Source organism: Monodelphis domestica, chromosome 1 (assembly GCF_027887165.1).
Source record: "Monodelphis domestica isolate mMonDom1 chromosome 1, mMonDom1.pri, whole genome shotgun sequence".
Taxonomy (NCBI): domain Eukaryota; kingdom Metazoa; phylum Chordata; class Mammalia; order Didelphimorphia; family Didelphidae; genus Monodelphis; species Monodelphis domestica.
In genome coordinates this window covers 147,732,795-147,748,115 of record NC_077227.1, presented here as the reverse complement: position 1 = coordinate 147,748,115, position 15,321 = coordinate 147,732,795, and the positions used below count along the sequence as shown (strand labels likewise).

General features: G+C 37.3%; 1 protein-coding gene across 8 annotated transcripts in view; it reads left to right on the top strand.

Moving 5' to 3' along the window:
- OTUD7A (OTU deubiquitinase 7A) overlaps positions 1-15,321 on the top strand; it is a 431,998-nt gene that overhangs the window by 304,322 nt on the left and 112,355 nt on the right. For all 8 annotated transcript variants that reach the window (XM_007479500.3, XM_007479503.3, XM_056807877.1 and 5 more), the window contains one exon: positions 14,379-14,561. In XM_007479500.3, coding sequence (XP_007479562.1) covers positions 14,379-14,561 — 183 coding nt within the window. The remainder of the gene's footprint in view (positions 1-14,378; positions 14,562-15,321) is intronic.

Here is a 15,321-nt window from a genome sequence, read left to right as displayed (position 1 = left end):
GAAAATTATTTCTTTTGTAGTGAAAGTTATTCTAACATCCTTTCTTAGGTTTCATCAGTTTTAGTCAAGTTGGAAAAAGCCAATTTGACTACACTAGAGCCTGAGTCTTTTTATTGGAGCAATGCAAGTAGGGCTAGATTACTCTAAACCCATGGCAGCAAACCTATGGCACATGTGCCAAAGAGGACACACAGAGCACATGCCTTCACCCGCTGTTCCTTCCCCCTCTCCACCAAGACTGAGGATATTTTTTCACTTAACCCACCACTCTGCCCAGTAGCATGTGGCACAGGATCTCTGGGTGGGGCAGAACACAGCACATGATTTCTAGAAAGTTCACCATCACTGCTCTAGACCCTGGCTGCAACTCATACTCTAGTTTCTCTGTCTTCTCTGAGCTCCCTATAGGAATTATTAGCAAAACAATAACAGATTGAGTGTTTCTTGCTACCCTTAGATTTGATTTCATTGTTTTCTTTGGAAAACAGATGAATTTTAGTTAAGAAAAAATAGCATTGAATGTGATGGATGATTATAAGAAATGAAAATTTTTTCTCTTATGTTCTTGTAAGATTATTTCTTTCATTTCAAACCAGGATATAATTATCTTACACAAATTAAGCCCAATTAATAATGCATACTAATGAAAAATTTACTACTAATAATAGTTGATATTTGTATAGGGCTTTGACATTTATAAAGTGCTTTCCATGTATATTTCTTGCGTAATATTCATTACTCTGTGAGCTCTGTATATGTAAATCCCTTTTTAAAAAGTACAATTAAAAGTTGGGATGGAAGAGAAAAGGTGGGGAGGGGGAGACAGATATTTTCTAGACTGAATACTGTATTTAAAACATGTTTATTAAGATTTTTTTCTACTTAAAGGTCTTTAATATTTCAGGGTCAATGATATTACTATTGACCATATAGCTATTTCCCAAGCTTACTGAAACAAATATTTGATTAAAGAATTCTGAGGAGTATATTAAAACAGGATTAATTTGTAACTTGAGGGAGTTAATACATTTGGTATTGAGAGGGGGAAAGAGAGGAGAGCCCCCCCCTTCTCAAAGCAGGGTTCAGGGGAGACAGGTGATGTTTAGGGTTGGTTCAGAGAGAGGAGAGGGGGGTTGAAGATTTCCCCCCTTCTACCTTCACTCCTTAGCTAAAGCTGCTCTCCCTAATTTGTTCTTGCCCCTCTTGTCCCCCAACCTCCACTACTTGAGACCAAAGGGTCTCCCCTTGATCTGTTCACTCACACTCAGCTTGGGGAACACTTTTAATGTCAACTCAATCAGGTAATACAAAAGGAATAATGGGCAGGGAAGAATGGCAAAGGGAAGTGGGGAAAAGAGATCCCTGTTTCTATCTAAACCTTTTTCCTCACTCCTCAAGTTTGGGGGGAACTCAGGCCTTGGCAGCCGGAGCCCCCTGAGAGAAAGTCAGGTTGACTAACCCTGGGTTTGGCCCCTTGGCCACAGTTCAGACTCACGGCAACAGGAGCTGAAGTAAAGTCCGACAGAGATCTAAAATGTCTTTCTCAGGTTTCTCTTCAGAAAGTTCCTTTAATTGGGAAGTGTTGGGGGGTGAAAAGGATAATTTTAGCATTGTGACCTGAACTGTTTTAATTATTAGTCACCATGGATATCCCAAATAATTAAAAAAAAACATTTACCCAAGTCAGTCTGGAAATTTATGGTGATTTAATTAATATGGTGGAAAGATATTTAAGAAGAAGGGAAAAGGAAAGGGTGTGGGATTTCTCCCACCTGGCATATTAGAGGCTCTAGAAGGTAAGATTTTGGAGAGTAAAAGAGGAAGGAATCACCCTGAACTCCAAGGGGGCTCAGCCAAGATGCCTGAACCTGAATTAGCTCAAAGGAAAACTCACTGCCAAAACCCAGACAAATAGCTGCCACCATGCCAAGATGTCGGAACGCTTAGCATGCTGCCAGCCAGGATCTTCTCTCCAGGGAAAGAGGCCGAAGAGAGGAACTGATATGCCCTATATAGACAGTTTTACATCACCTTCCTGCATCTCATCTGTACCACTGTTAGCTTAGCTTGACTTAGAACAGCCCAGGGGTCTGTCCACTGTCTCTTGCACATATCTGTTGAAGGCCATTTTCTCAGATACTTAATCCTTGAGTATGGTGTTAAACTAAGTAGGGTGGAGAAATGTAGAGTTCCCAAGACTTAATTCTGTTAGACCAAGTGTTTCCATTGTTACTAATCAGGAAATAGCTAAATCAGAATTCACAGGGGAAGGATTTCCAGTCACCAGCAGGAAAAGTGGGTAACCCTCAGGAGAAAGTCTTTTTTTCACACATTTACATATGTCACATGTTATTTTAATACATATATACATATATATCCTCTGGTACTAGAGATCTATTTACAGATATACAATTTTATGGGCTGTACTTATTTACAGTGCAGCCCCAAATGTCAATGTCAAATTTATTCCTGTTCTAGATATGTCATGATGGATGCATATTTATTCCAGTTTACATGTAGATGTACTTCCTTACATGTGAAGTTAATGTGATTGGCGATTAATCTTACATGATCCATTTTCCTGAAGTTTATTCCCCATAATATCTTTGATTCAAAGTTCTTTCCAGTTGTCATAATGTCTTCCATCTGTAACAGTTAAAATTTAGGGAGACTAAGGCAATTAGAAATTAGTTTCTCTCTGCAAGGAGTATTATATTTTTTAGAGGTTTATTAAGGATTAAGGATTAAAGAAAATACAGGATAAGGAAAACGTGCCTAGGCCAGAGGCCTAGACAAAACCTCACCTACATTATGGAAAGAGCCACATCTGCTCCAAAATGGAAGTCCAAAAAGACAGAGAGAAAAGCCTTTGCAATCAGCTTAAGTACCTTCTCGATCTCGCCCACCTCAGAATTCCGTGAGATTACAAAGCATTTTGGGGAAGTGGAGCAAGGACTTGTGGGGATTGAAGTCCAGAGTTCAAATATCAATTTTACACATTCTTTGGTGTTGCTTAAAGTTTGTCACAGGTCCAGGGTGCCTTCTCCTTTACAGGATACATACATCTCACCTTGAAAGATGATATCAGGTATCTGGAACTACAGGATCATGCGTGTGTGTAAGATTAACATGTGTTTGCATGTAAGAGTGAATATGTTGATTCATGTGAGTGAAACTTTATACAGGATTATTGTGCCATCTTCATGTGTGCAAGTGAGATTTTTTTATGTAATGAATGTAAGTATCTTTCTTAATGTGTGATTGTAAGGCAATTATAATATTCCTTTGTGGTTGATTGTAGCGGTTAATGATAATTTAGTCTAGGATTGAGATTGAAATTTGTATATAGGTTTAATAATTCAAAGGGATTCTAAATCCACCCATATAAACTCCCAGGTTCCACAAGGAACCACTTCTCCTGTTTCACAGGCTACACTAATCCTCCCTGATCTAACTAACCCAAATTTATACTATCTGTCTTGGGTATTATTCTATTTCGATTTCATGAAATAATTTTTGTTTGGGTAAGATGCTCCAATAGCATCTTGAATGTTTCTCATCTATATTTACTAGGGTTTGTGGACTTATCTCAGTTGTTGTTGTTTTTTTTTTTTAGCCAGGGCTTATCATTATGGCTTAGGGGTTTTCCTGATTTGATTAAGGTAACTTCATGGATTAAGTATCAGATCTTATGCCTACTACCAGTCTGGGTTCTTATAAGGTTTCGTGTTGTTTGCTACCCTATAGAACTCAAAGCAGTCCTAGTACCAAGTTCTCTATCATATTACTTCCAATTCAGTGTCACTGTCCCTTAAGTCATATTTCTTATAAAATTCTTCATAACTACTGACTCCTGCAATATACAGTATTTTCTCTACTGATAAATAGTTTCCTATGTTTTCAATTGCTTCATCAGAATCAGTATCAGAGAAGCTTGCTTGTTCTGAATTCAGGTGTTCACTATGCCAATTTGTGTTCCACTCATCTAAATCTTTGTAAACTTTATCCTAAAGCTTAATGTACTCATATGGTTCCTGTTCTTGATCACTGTTTTGTTTAACTATTATTTTACCATTTGCTTCTGTATCATCTGGGTCTGAGTCTGATTCTCGGTCACTGATTTCTGTACTCTCCATGTCTTTCACTAGCTTTCATTCAGAGGCATGTTGTAATTCTGTGTCAGGTGTCAACTCAGGTTTTGTGTCTTGGTTTGATTCTATTTCAGTGATTTCTATATTTCCTAATTCTTTTCCTATCTGTTGCCCAGTAATATGCTCTAATTCTGTGTTATGTGGTGACAAATTTGATTCCTGTGGGTTTATTGCTTCCTGCAGATCTGCTATTATGTTATTGGATTGCACAGGTTTTACCATATCTTTTGGATCTGGTTCTTATTTATCTATTCCCTCTTGTGAATCTTTTGACATAGAAACCATTCCGTCTATAGTGGTATCTTCTGGGAATAACTTCAGTACAGATCCATTTTCCCTTGTATCAGTGAGAGTCTTGTAATTTTGTTCTCCCACTTTGATCCATACATATGGCTCCTGTATCTCTGCCTCATATTACAAACTAGTTATTGTGTTGTTTGTGTGCATAGGTTTCCTATTATAATCTTTACTTTCTTGCCTCAGGGATTGTAATGCACATGTATAACTAGTAAATGTTTCAGATTTTGTAGATGTTATAGTGTAATCTACCATCCCTTCTTCAGTTATTCCACCCTCATTCAATTCACTATTATTAACTAGCTCTGTATCACTTTGGACCCCTACTGTCTGTGAGCTAACAGCTTGCTCAGAGGAAAGGTTTGTGTTTGTGTTAATTTCAGTTTGAGAACTGCTTGGGTGATGTTTCACTATCAAAGATTCTTCTGTTCCCACTCCCTTAGATTGTTTTGCCGTATCTGGTTCAGGGAATAGACAGACATTAGAATTTTGGTATTGATCTGTGCTAAACCCATCTCCAGAACTGGTGCCTTTGAGTGTTATAGGATTTTATGGGGAAAAGTCTTTGACTTTGGGATTTAAATTAGTTCTCCCCTCGTTTGTCTTTCTTCCCCCTCTTTGATGTATAAATGTATCAGCTACAAAGTCTATTGCAACAATGTCTCATTTAGCTATCTTGTCAGAATGGTCTGGATACTTAAGTTGCTGTTTAAAAGATTTGCTAGCCCCTGATTTTCCACTGCATAGATCCATTCTGCAAGCTAAAAATTTTTTCCAAAAAGGATTCAATCTGGTCCTTGCTTTTCTCCAGGCAGTTTTGTGTACCCATGAATTGTGAACCATAAATGTCATCTTTCATGTCTGCTATTAGTTGTGTAATTTCTTTCTCCATCTCAATTATAGATTTTTTTTTGTACTTAAGTTGTTTCCCTTGGCATCTTGCCCAACTATCTGTTTCTCCACCACTAAAATTTTAAAGTTTTCTTTTTTCTTTCTACCATCTCCCTTTTTGCCCTTTATTCTTATGCCCTCATGTGTCCTCCCTTGGGTACCTCCCAAATTCATCTCTTTTTTACTAGATAATGCTAGAGCCTGGCATCATGCAGTATAATGATTGTTTCTCACTACAACTTCTGAATAAGGGGTTTTTAATCCAGAAACTATTGCTGCTTCCATGGATTTCAGGTCTGGGGTTTCCTGTTCTCTAAGTCTGTAGTGAGAACAACACTGCTTGCTATTAGAGTCCTGTTTCCCATAGTTTTTGTTATTATATACTTTTCCCTGATAATATGCATTTTGACCTTTCCCATCTCTCTTATTTTGGCCCTGTTCATAGCAGTGTTTCATCGGGCAGTTTCTTACTATGTGTCCTTGACAAGAACACAAAAAGCAAGTCCTTGTATCTCTTTGTACCCTCTGTTGATTTTGGGGTGTCTATACTATGTGGTTTGTCTGTTAAATGTCTTAATTGTAGCCAGGTTCTTAACCTCCTCTAATTCTTTCTACCTTAATATTTCAGAGGTCTTTTGGAGCTTTTTCTTTAGATCATCCTCTTCTTTTTCCTGATCTACTTTGTTATCATGAAGACAGGTGGCAGTGTCTCTAAATTCATTAAGTGAGGATGATGTCAAACTTAGGGCAGTAGTTCCTGAAGAAAACCCTGTGTTTATCACAGCCCTTGAGAAATTGTCTCCTCACATGTGCCTCTGATTCTTTTGAATCAGGGCTAAAGCCTAATAGTCCCTCGGTTTTTTCAATAAGATGATCAATAAATGAACTTGGGTGTTCATTTGTTTCTTGATATAACCTGTCAAATTTCCCCCATGCATTGGGTTTTTCTGACAATTGCTTCATTCCCTGTAATAGATCTTCAAGGCATTTTCTTAGATAAGTCATTGATCTTGGATTAGAAAAAATCCAGATCTTCAAAAACTTCTGGCCAGCTCCTGAGTGAGGAATTGTATCTAGTTTGCTCAATAAAGATTTTATATTCTTGGGGTATAAAAAATTCAGATAAAAGAATTTCTACATCCTCAAAATCTGGTTCATAGAGGTAAAATGCTCTTTTTAGTTCTTTAATTGCAAGATGAGGCTCTAATAAAAATTTAGGCATGTGTTTACATAAAGACTCTAAGTCATGGGTGGTAAATGACTTTTGAATTTTTGCATGTAAAATGCCAGAGTTATCAGTGACTTTAGCCACATCACACAATGGCATAATCTTTTGAGCCTTTGATGCATTAGCAAGATTGTTAGCAAATGCATTAATTGGTGCCTTGTTGTTTTGTGCCTGTATGTTATTGTCCAGGTCATTTTCCCCTATTGCTCCTAATGGTGTCCCAGTATTAGTATTAGTAACTACATCGTCCTTATTAGTCTGTCTCGTCATGTCCCCAATCTCCTCATCGGTTCGCTTCCCCATGCTTTTTTTTCTCTGCATGTAATCCAGGCACATCTCAGTTATAATAGGGAACTGATCAAGCAATGCCTCTAATCTATTATCAATGACTAAAGCATGTACAGTTTTCTTTTGGAAGATCAGGTCAGCACCAGCTTTGATGTTCTTTAAGATGATAGTCACTTCCACGAACACAAGATAAACTTAGGATATGATTTGTCAGAGGTAATTTACATCTAGATAATTCATTGGTAACTGTGTCCATCCCATAGTCATATTGGTTAATAACCCCAGAACATTGTCTATTATCCTTGCCACTGTATTATAAATGATACAGTAGCCCCAATAAATGACAATTAGTCCTACCACAGCAGACCACAGTATTAGTTGTAACATGTTTGCCATTAAATCTTTTCTAGGCTCTAACTGCCAGGAGTTAACAGTTAGAAAATGGTTGTTATCCCTACACGCTTTGCTTGTAGCTAGATAGTATCCAAGATGGCTAGATCCTATCACTGACAGTCCTACTACAGTCTCCCTTTTACAATAGCCTCTTTCCCTCAGTTTTATAACTGACCAGAATTGCAGTTGGTAACTGACTTATACTCCCCCCACCAGGAAACAAGATGTTTTTGATCCTGTGTGGAAACTCCTAGGCAGAGTCAGTGACAAAGGCTGCTAGCCTCAGGAGTTGTAATTGACAATAACTTCACAACTGATAGTTGATGACAGTTGGTAACAGTCACTAAAACTTTTTTTTTCAAATAAATGGGGTTCTTTTAAATCCAGGGTGCCATCTGTATTAAAAAAGGGGGTTAATTTGTAATCGAGAGTTTTGGCCTTTTAGTATTGAGAGAGGGAAAGAGAAGAGACCCCCCTTCACAAAATGGGGTTCAAGGGGAGACAGCAGATGTAACAAGTTGGCTCAGAGAGAGGAGAGGGGGGTTGAAGATTTTCCCCCTTCTGCCTTCACTCCTTAGCTAAAGCTGCTCTCCCTAATTCTCTCTTGTCCCTCTTGTCCCCCAACCTCCACTACTCGAGACCAAAGGGTCTCCCCTTGATCTGTTCACTCACACTCAGCTTGGGGAACAGATAACTTTTAATGTCAACTCAATCAGGTAATACAAAAGGAATAACGGGCAGGGAAGAATGGGAAAAGGAAAGTGAAGAAAAGAGGTCCCTGCCTCTATCTAAACCCTTTTCCTCACTCCTCATGTTTGGGGGAAATTCAGGCCTTGGCAGCCTGAGCCCCCTGAGAGAAAGTCAGATTGACTGACCCTGAGTTTGGCCTCTTAGCCACAGTTCAGACTCAGGGCAACAGGAGCTGAAGTAAAGTCTGACAGAGATTTAAAATGTCTTTCTCAGGTTTCTCTTTAGAAAGTTCCTTCAATTGGAAAGTGTTGGGGGGAAGTATTTCCAGTCACCAGCAGGAAAAGTAGGTAACCCTCAGGAGAAAGTCTTTTTTTTTCACTCTCTCCCTTCAGCTTCTCAAGACTGAGAGAAAGCAACAACTCTACCAGCTAGAGTCTTCTCCTCAAGATTCCAATCTCCTGGGGCCCCTCCCCCATTGAAGTGATCAATTTCACACACTCGTTAGCCTGGCAATTTTTCTCTAGTGCCAACCTCTGTCATAGAGAGAGGCTATTTGTATAAGCAGCAGAATCCCTCTTGTTCAAAAATAAATTACGCCCTCTGTGCCCTAGGTCAAGAGTCCTTAACCTTCTTTGCACCATTGGTCCCCTTTGACAGGAAGATGAAACCTATAGTCCTTTTCTCAGAAAAAGATTTTTATGCATAAAATAAAATATATATAATTATAAATGAAACAAATTATATTAAAATGGTTAGTAAGAACTAATCCTCTACAGAACCAAGAAAGCACTTTGCAAATACTTTGTAAATGTCAATACCCTAAGTTTGAAAAACTTAGGAATTCTGGTCAACACAATGACCAACCGTGATTCTCAGAATTCATAATAAACATGCTTGAGATAGAGAAGTGGTGGACTCAGAATGAAAACTTTGTGACTTTGGTGGAAGAGGGGCCATAATTAATCCTAGAAACTGTTCTGCTTGATTATACATGTTTGAAAAGGATTTGGTTCTTTTTGTATGGATAAGGAGGATTGTGGCAAGACAATTCCAATTGAAAATAAAATTATAGTTAAAAAAAGCTGCTCTAGTTAGTTTGATGAGACACAAAATCCCTGCTATTTCCACTCTTTCCCCACCACAACATAACTTCTTGAAAAAAGCATTAAAAACATATGTTACTTCACAGTAATGCTTCCATCATCCTGGAAAACAACCTCCAATGGAGATGCTGTCTATTTCCTATGGCCACAGCTATTGAAGCCCCAGATAAGAAAATTCTTGCCACTTAAGTTCTTGACACTGTTACATACTGATATGATTTAATCAGTGGAAATTACATTAAGGAAGAGGAATTAACATCTTCTTTGCTGCTGTATCCTAATCACTGCTTCTCTGAACCTCAGTTTTTTGGGGGTGTTTTTTTGTTTTGTTATTGTTGTTTTATCTACAAAATTAAGAGTGTACCTATTTTGGCTGCCTGTGGAAGGGTTCCAATAAGATAATGTATATGAAGCATCTGAAATCATGATGGTAAATTCAGCCTATTATTCCTATTTGGAGAGCAGGAAACAACATTTAAATGCTATGTGCCAAGTCACAATTTTAGATTCTTCCTCAACTCTTCACTTCTTCTAATTCTTAACCTTATATGTATACATATATATCTTCTCTCTTTCTGAGTAGATTGTCCCTAGTGCTTCTGGGACATTTGATATCATTCCCCACGTTCTCTAATTTTCTTCTAGTTTATTAATAGAGTATGTTGCCCTTTTTGCTAAGGTAAATCACATCTTCTCCAGCAGATTGCCCTATATGTCTTTCTAAACTCCAAATCTCTTCCTATCACCTGTCTCATACATTTATGATGGCTCATACCTTATGGTATATTCAAATTTTCCCCATTAAAAAACACTTTGCTAAATGCTAGCATCTCCTTAAGCATTTGTCTTCTCTCTTCTCTTTTTCAGCCAATATCCAACAAAAGACTGCCTATACTCTTTGCCTCCACTTCCTACCCCCTTAGTAGTCCCTTTTCATCCCTTTGTAGTCTGTCTCCCAACTTTATCACTCAACTGAAATTTCTCTCTCAAAAGTCACCAATGGGGGGAAGCTGGGTAGCTCAGAGGATTGAAAGCCAAGCCTAGAGACAAGAGATCCTAGGTTCAAATATGGCCTCAGACACTTCCCAGCTGTGTGACCCTGGGCAAGTCACTTAACCCCCATTGCCTTGCCCTTACCACTTTTCTGCCTTGGAACCACTACATGGTGTTGATTCTAAAGTGGAGGGTAAGGGTTTTAAAAAAAAAAGTCACCAATGATCTCTCAATTGCCAAATCTGATAGACTTCTCAGACGTTTTTGCTCTTTGGTGCATTTGACATTTTTAGTCACTTTCTCTTACTGGATATTCTTTACTCTGGATTTTTTGTAGGACTATTCTTTCTCTTATTATTCTTCCACCTTTCTGATTTGTCCGGCTTGTTTTGCTGGCTCATCATAGAAATGGCCTCTCAAAAATGTGTGTATTCTCCAAGACTTTTCTATGTCCTACATATTTCTTTCTACACATTCTCAATGACCGTTTTATCTCTCGTGGATTCAAGTACCATCTTTATGCAAACAATTCACGGATCTATAGATCCAGCAAGTCTCTCTCCTAGGTGCCAGGCCTATGTCAACAACTGTCTAAAAGATATTTCAAACTCAATATCCCAGAGATATGGCAAACTCAGTTGTCTAAAAGAGAATTTATTAGGGGTAGAGGGTAGCTCAGTGGATAGAGATCGAGGCCTGGAGACAGGAAATCCTGGGTTCAAATTTGGCCTCAGATACATCTTAGCTGTGTGGCCCTGGGCAAGTCATTTAACCCCCATTGCCTCACGCTTGGAGGATTTTTTTTTGCCTTGGAACAGATACTTAATATTGATTTTTTAAGATGGAAGGTAAGATTAAAAAAGAAAGGGAGAAAGCTTATTTTCTTTCTCCCTTGACCTAACTCTCTACCAAACTTCCTCATTTCTTTCAATAGTTCCAATATTCTTCCAGTGTTCCACCTTGACAATCCATAAAAATCCAAAGATAACCCCAATCCTTCATTCTCCATGATTGCATATATCTAGTCATCTGCCTAATCTTGCCATTTCTACCTCAACTACATCTCTGTCACATATGACTCCTTTTTTCTACATGCACAGCTACCAACAGGTCTTCATCATTTCTCACCTGGGCTATTACAATAGCTTCCTATTTGCTTTCCCTCTCTTGGATCTTTCCCCACTCTGATCCATCCTGATTTCAGCTTCCAAAGTGATTTTTCTTTAGCAAAGATCCAACCATGGCACTTCCCTACTCAATAAACTCCAGTGGTTCCCTATTTCCCTTTAAATCAAATGTAAACTGCTCTTTAAGAGCCCCAATACTTTGGCCCCAATCTACCTTTCAAGTTCATTATACTTTACTCCCTTTCTCAACCTCTGTAATCTAACTCAACTAGCCTTCTCCTTGCTCCTCACACACTATCTCCCATCTTTATACCTTTGCTTTGGCCAAAAATCACCATTCTTATAATGTGATCTGTCCTCATCTTAGAATCCATAACCTCCTTCAAAACACAGCTAAGATGGTACCTCCCAAGCAGATTGTTCTCTCCTTCATAGATTATCAGATATTAAGTTGTCTTTGAATGTTGTAACCCCAGATAGAACCTTGAGAGCATGAACTGTTTTTCCTTCTTGTCTTCCTGTCCCTTGCCTAGCACAATGCCTTGCAAATAAGCACTTATAAAATGCTTAGTGAATTGAATTAAATCAGATTTGCCTAGTAGGATAACAGGGAATGCTACAGAATCACTGATTGGAAAGACCTCCATAGACTGCTATTCTTTCTGCCTAATGCACTGGTTAGAGCATTGGGGCAAGGGAGAATGTCAGGGAATGTATTGAATGGATATTATGAAACATTCAGTTTGAAAATCTGACCTCGTTTTCTACAGATTGGATTTAGAACTGGGGCAAACCATAGAAGTTATGCATTACAGTTCTTGCTGATACTTAATTACCTACTTGGCATGTTGATGAAAGCTTTGAATTTCGGCACCTAGCAACTTTCTGGATATTCTCAAAACATTTAGTGTCCACATTTGATAACATTTTCAGTTAGATTAAACAGGTAAAAAAACCTTAGAATATAAAGTGATATATATACATATATATTCTTACAGGGAAATAGTGTTCAATATTTCTCTGGTATAGAGTTTGTTGTACCTATTTGTTTCCTTATTTTCTCTTCCTCTAGATAGTCACCTCCTTGAGACCTTCATTTGCCTCTTTTTGCTACCCTAATGCTCACCAAAGTGCCTGAGTCATAGCAGATTCTTAATACATGTTTATTGAGTAATTGATAGAATTGGGAGTCAATAGAGTGATAAGGAAGCTTCAAAAGCTAATATGATCTTAGTTTTCATTGAGAACAGCATAGAATCCAGATCTATGGAAGTGAATGCTTATTCCCTGACTGAATGTGTAGATAGTAAATGTTTGCTTAGACTAAATTCTGTTTCTCTTCCAAATATCTAAGTTTAGCTCCTCAGTAAAATAGAATTATAATAATAATGATAAAACTCTGTGTTCGCATATATTATAATAATGTCCCTTTTAAATCTTTATTCCTCTCCCAAGAAATGTGGCTGAACCACTTTAATTCTGCTTTTGTTTGCCCAAATGACACTGATTTAGTTTTATGATCTTCATGAATTGAGAGACTTTATTATAGCTTTGTTTGTGGAGAGTACCAAAATGTGCTTGAAACCAAAATAACTAATACAATTTCAAATGTTATGATTGATTGTGTTGCACATGCATCAAAAATAGATAGATGAAAATGAGATGTACAGATGTTGTTTTGCACATTCAAGGCTTTGTTTTTCCATATTCCCTAATTCAGTTAATACGTAATTAGTCAAAATAATTAATACATGTGATTCATCCTTAAGCAAAGGTACAATTTTATTTAATCCATGAAATTTTAAAATTAAAATTCTATTGGCCATTAAAAAAACACCATAGTGTCAAGATTCACTCAAATTGTGTGCAACATTTCCCTCCATATATATATATATATATATATATATATATATATATATATATATATGTATATAATTTGTAGCCTACCCACAGCTGGGTGGTGCCATGAATAAAATACTGAGCCTGGGGTTAGGAAGACTGATATTTCTGATTTCAAATCCAGGCTGAGACATTTAAACACTGTGTGATCCTAGGCAAGGTTCTTAACCATGTTTATCTCAGTTTCCTCATCTGGAAAAGGATCTGAAAAGGAAACAGCAAACCATTCCAGTATCTGCCAGGAAAACCCAAATTAGTTCCCAAGAGACTGAGATGACTGAAATACTCACAGTTTCCTTGATTTAGAACACTTTCACATAAAATTCAGTAATGAGTAAATGATTGTGAGAAAATTTTGTAAATGACTGAGAAAATTTGAAATTACTACTATAGTGTGTCCAGGAAGGATACTCAGGTTATTGAAGGACCTCAAGTTCATGCTAATCTGAATGTCAGTTGAAGAAATGGGGGAAGTTTAGTCTAGAAAAGAGATGGGGTGGGGATAGTATGTATTTCCATCATCACAGATTGCTCCTTAGAAGAGGGAGTAGAACTAATAACAATGGATAGATTTTGCAAAATGTTAAGTTTAGTATTTATGTAAGGAAAAAAATTTTTTTAATTACATCTAGTCAACAGTGGAATGCATTGCTTCTGGAGTGGCTTTCTTCTCATTGCAGTTCTTCAAGCAAAGGCCAGATGACACATTTATTATGTAGTGATTTTTTCCTCAGATTCCTAGACTAGGCAGACTACAGGTCTTTTCCAACTCATTTTATGACCCACTAACTTCTATTCTTTAAAACAATCTTAATTTTCCCATCACAATATATCACATATTTCAAGAAAGTCTTTTTCCCCTGGTTTTCCCCAATAATAGAGTGATGGTTGACTAAGGAATTTTGTTAATTTTTTTTTGTATTACAGTAGAATTATACTATAGTACAGTGTCGTATTAGTCTATGTGATAGACATACATGTTAAACTATTTAGTTTTGGATTTTGATTCAGAGTCTAACTCCCAATATTACATATTGCACAAGAAGCCCCTTTTTGCCCCTAGAAAATCAGAAATAGATTTTTGTATTTTGCATTATAGTTACTTCTGTATATATATTTTCTCCCCTTCATAATTTTAACCTCCAGAAGGTCTGGGATTGCATTTTACTCAGCATTTTAATTCCCTATGGTTCCTTATACATGGTTGGTGCTTATTATTTTAAATGAATAAATGTTTAAATATGTTAACATATTATGTACTTAAGCATTCTCCCATGCAGATTGTAACAGACTCTTTAACTATTTTCTTTCTTTGTAGGCAAAAACTGGGACTTGACTGCAGCTCTGAGTGACTATGAGCAACTCCGACAGGTTCATACAGCCAACCTACCACAGGTATTCAATGAAGGAAAATACTACAAGCAACCAGAAAGAGAACCATCCCAACAGGTGAACAAAGTTGAACGACCCTGCCTTCAAAGACAGGATGACATTGCCCAAGGTAAATAACTTGTATCTATACCAAATTTATGAAACAAATATTATATTACTAGCTCTTCATTATTTCATTATTCAAAGTACTGTGAGGCAAGGACAGAATGGCTAAACTATGAAGCCCATTCTCTATCCACTTGGGGTCATACCAAAAATCTTTTATCAGGACAGGAAATGAATGAATCAATTGAGATATGAGCCTTATTTTTTCTACTATTTTTCTACTAGGTGAGAAGGCTAATAAATATTGGTTTTATTGAAAGGCTGAAGGAAGTAGTGAGACAGCAACAAAATCCACAAACTAGCAAAGAAAACTGCAAATATTATATGATTAAAACAGTACCAAAACTCCCAAATTATGTAATCTTGAAGCAGAAGAGACTTTCAGCTGGTTGGTAGAACATTTATTAATCACTTATTATGTGCCATAGTCTGAGCTAAGTGCTGGGGATACAGATATAAGAAAGCAAAATAGACCCTGCCTTAAAGGAGCTTGTATTCTAAAGATGGAAGATTCTATAAAGGATAGCTAGCTGCAAAGCTGAGAATAAAGGGTGGCAGGCTATCGAAGTGGCATGAAGATCTGTTTCCAGATGAGAGAAGTCAAAGAGTCATCTATCAAAGCCCAGTAAACTGGATGTAGAATCTAAGATGGCTGGAGTTTAGACAACATGCTGTAGAAATATCATCTGGAAAGAGACCATTAAGTCCAGTTCATTCAGTCATTAATCTATTCACTTATTCATGAAACATACCCCGAGTATTTC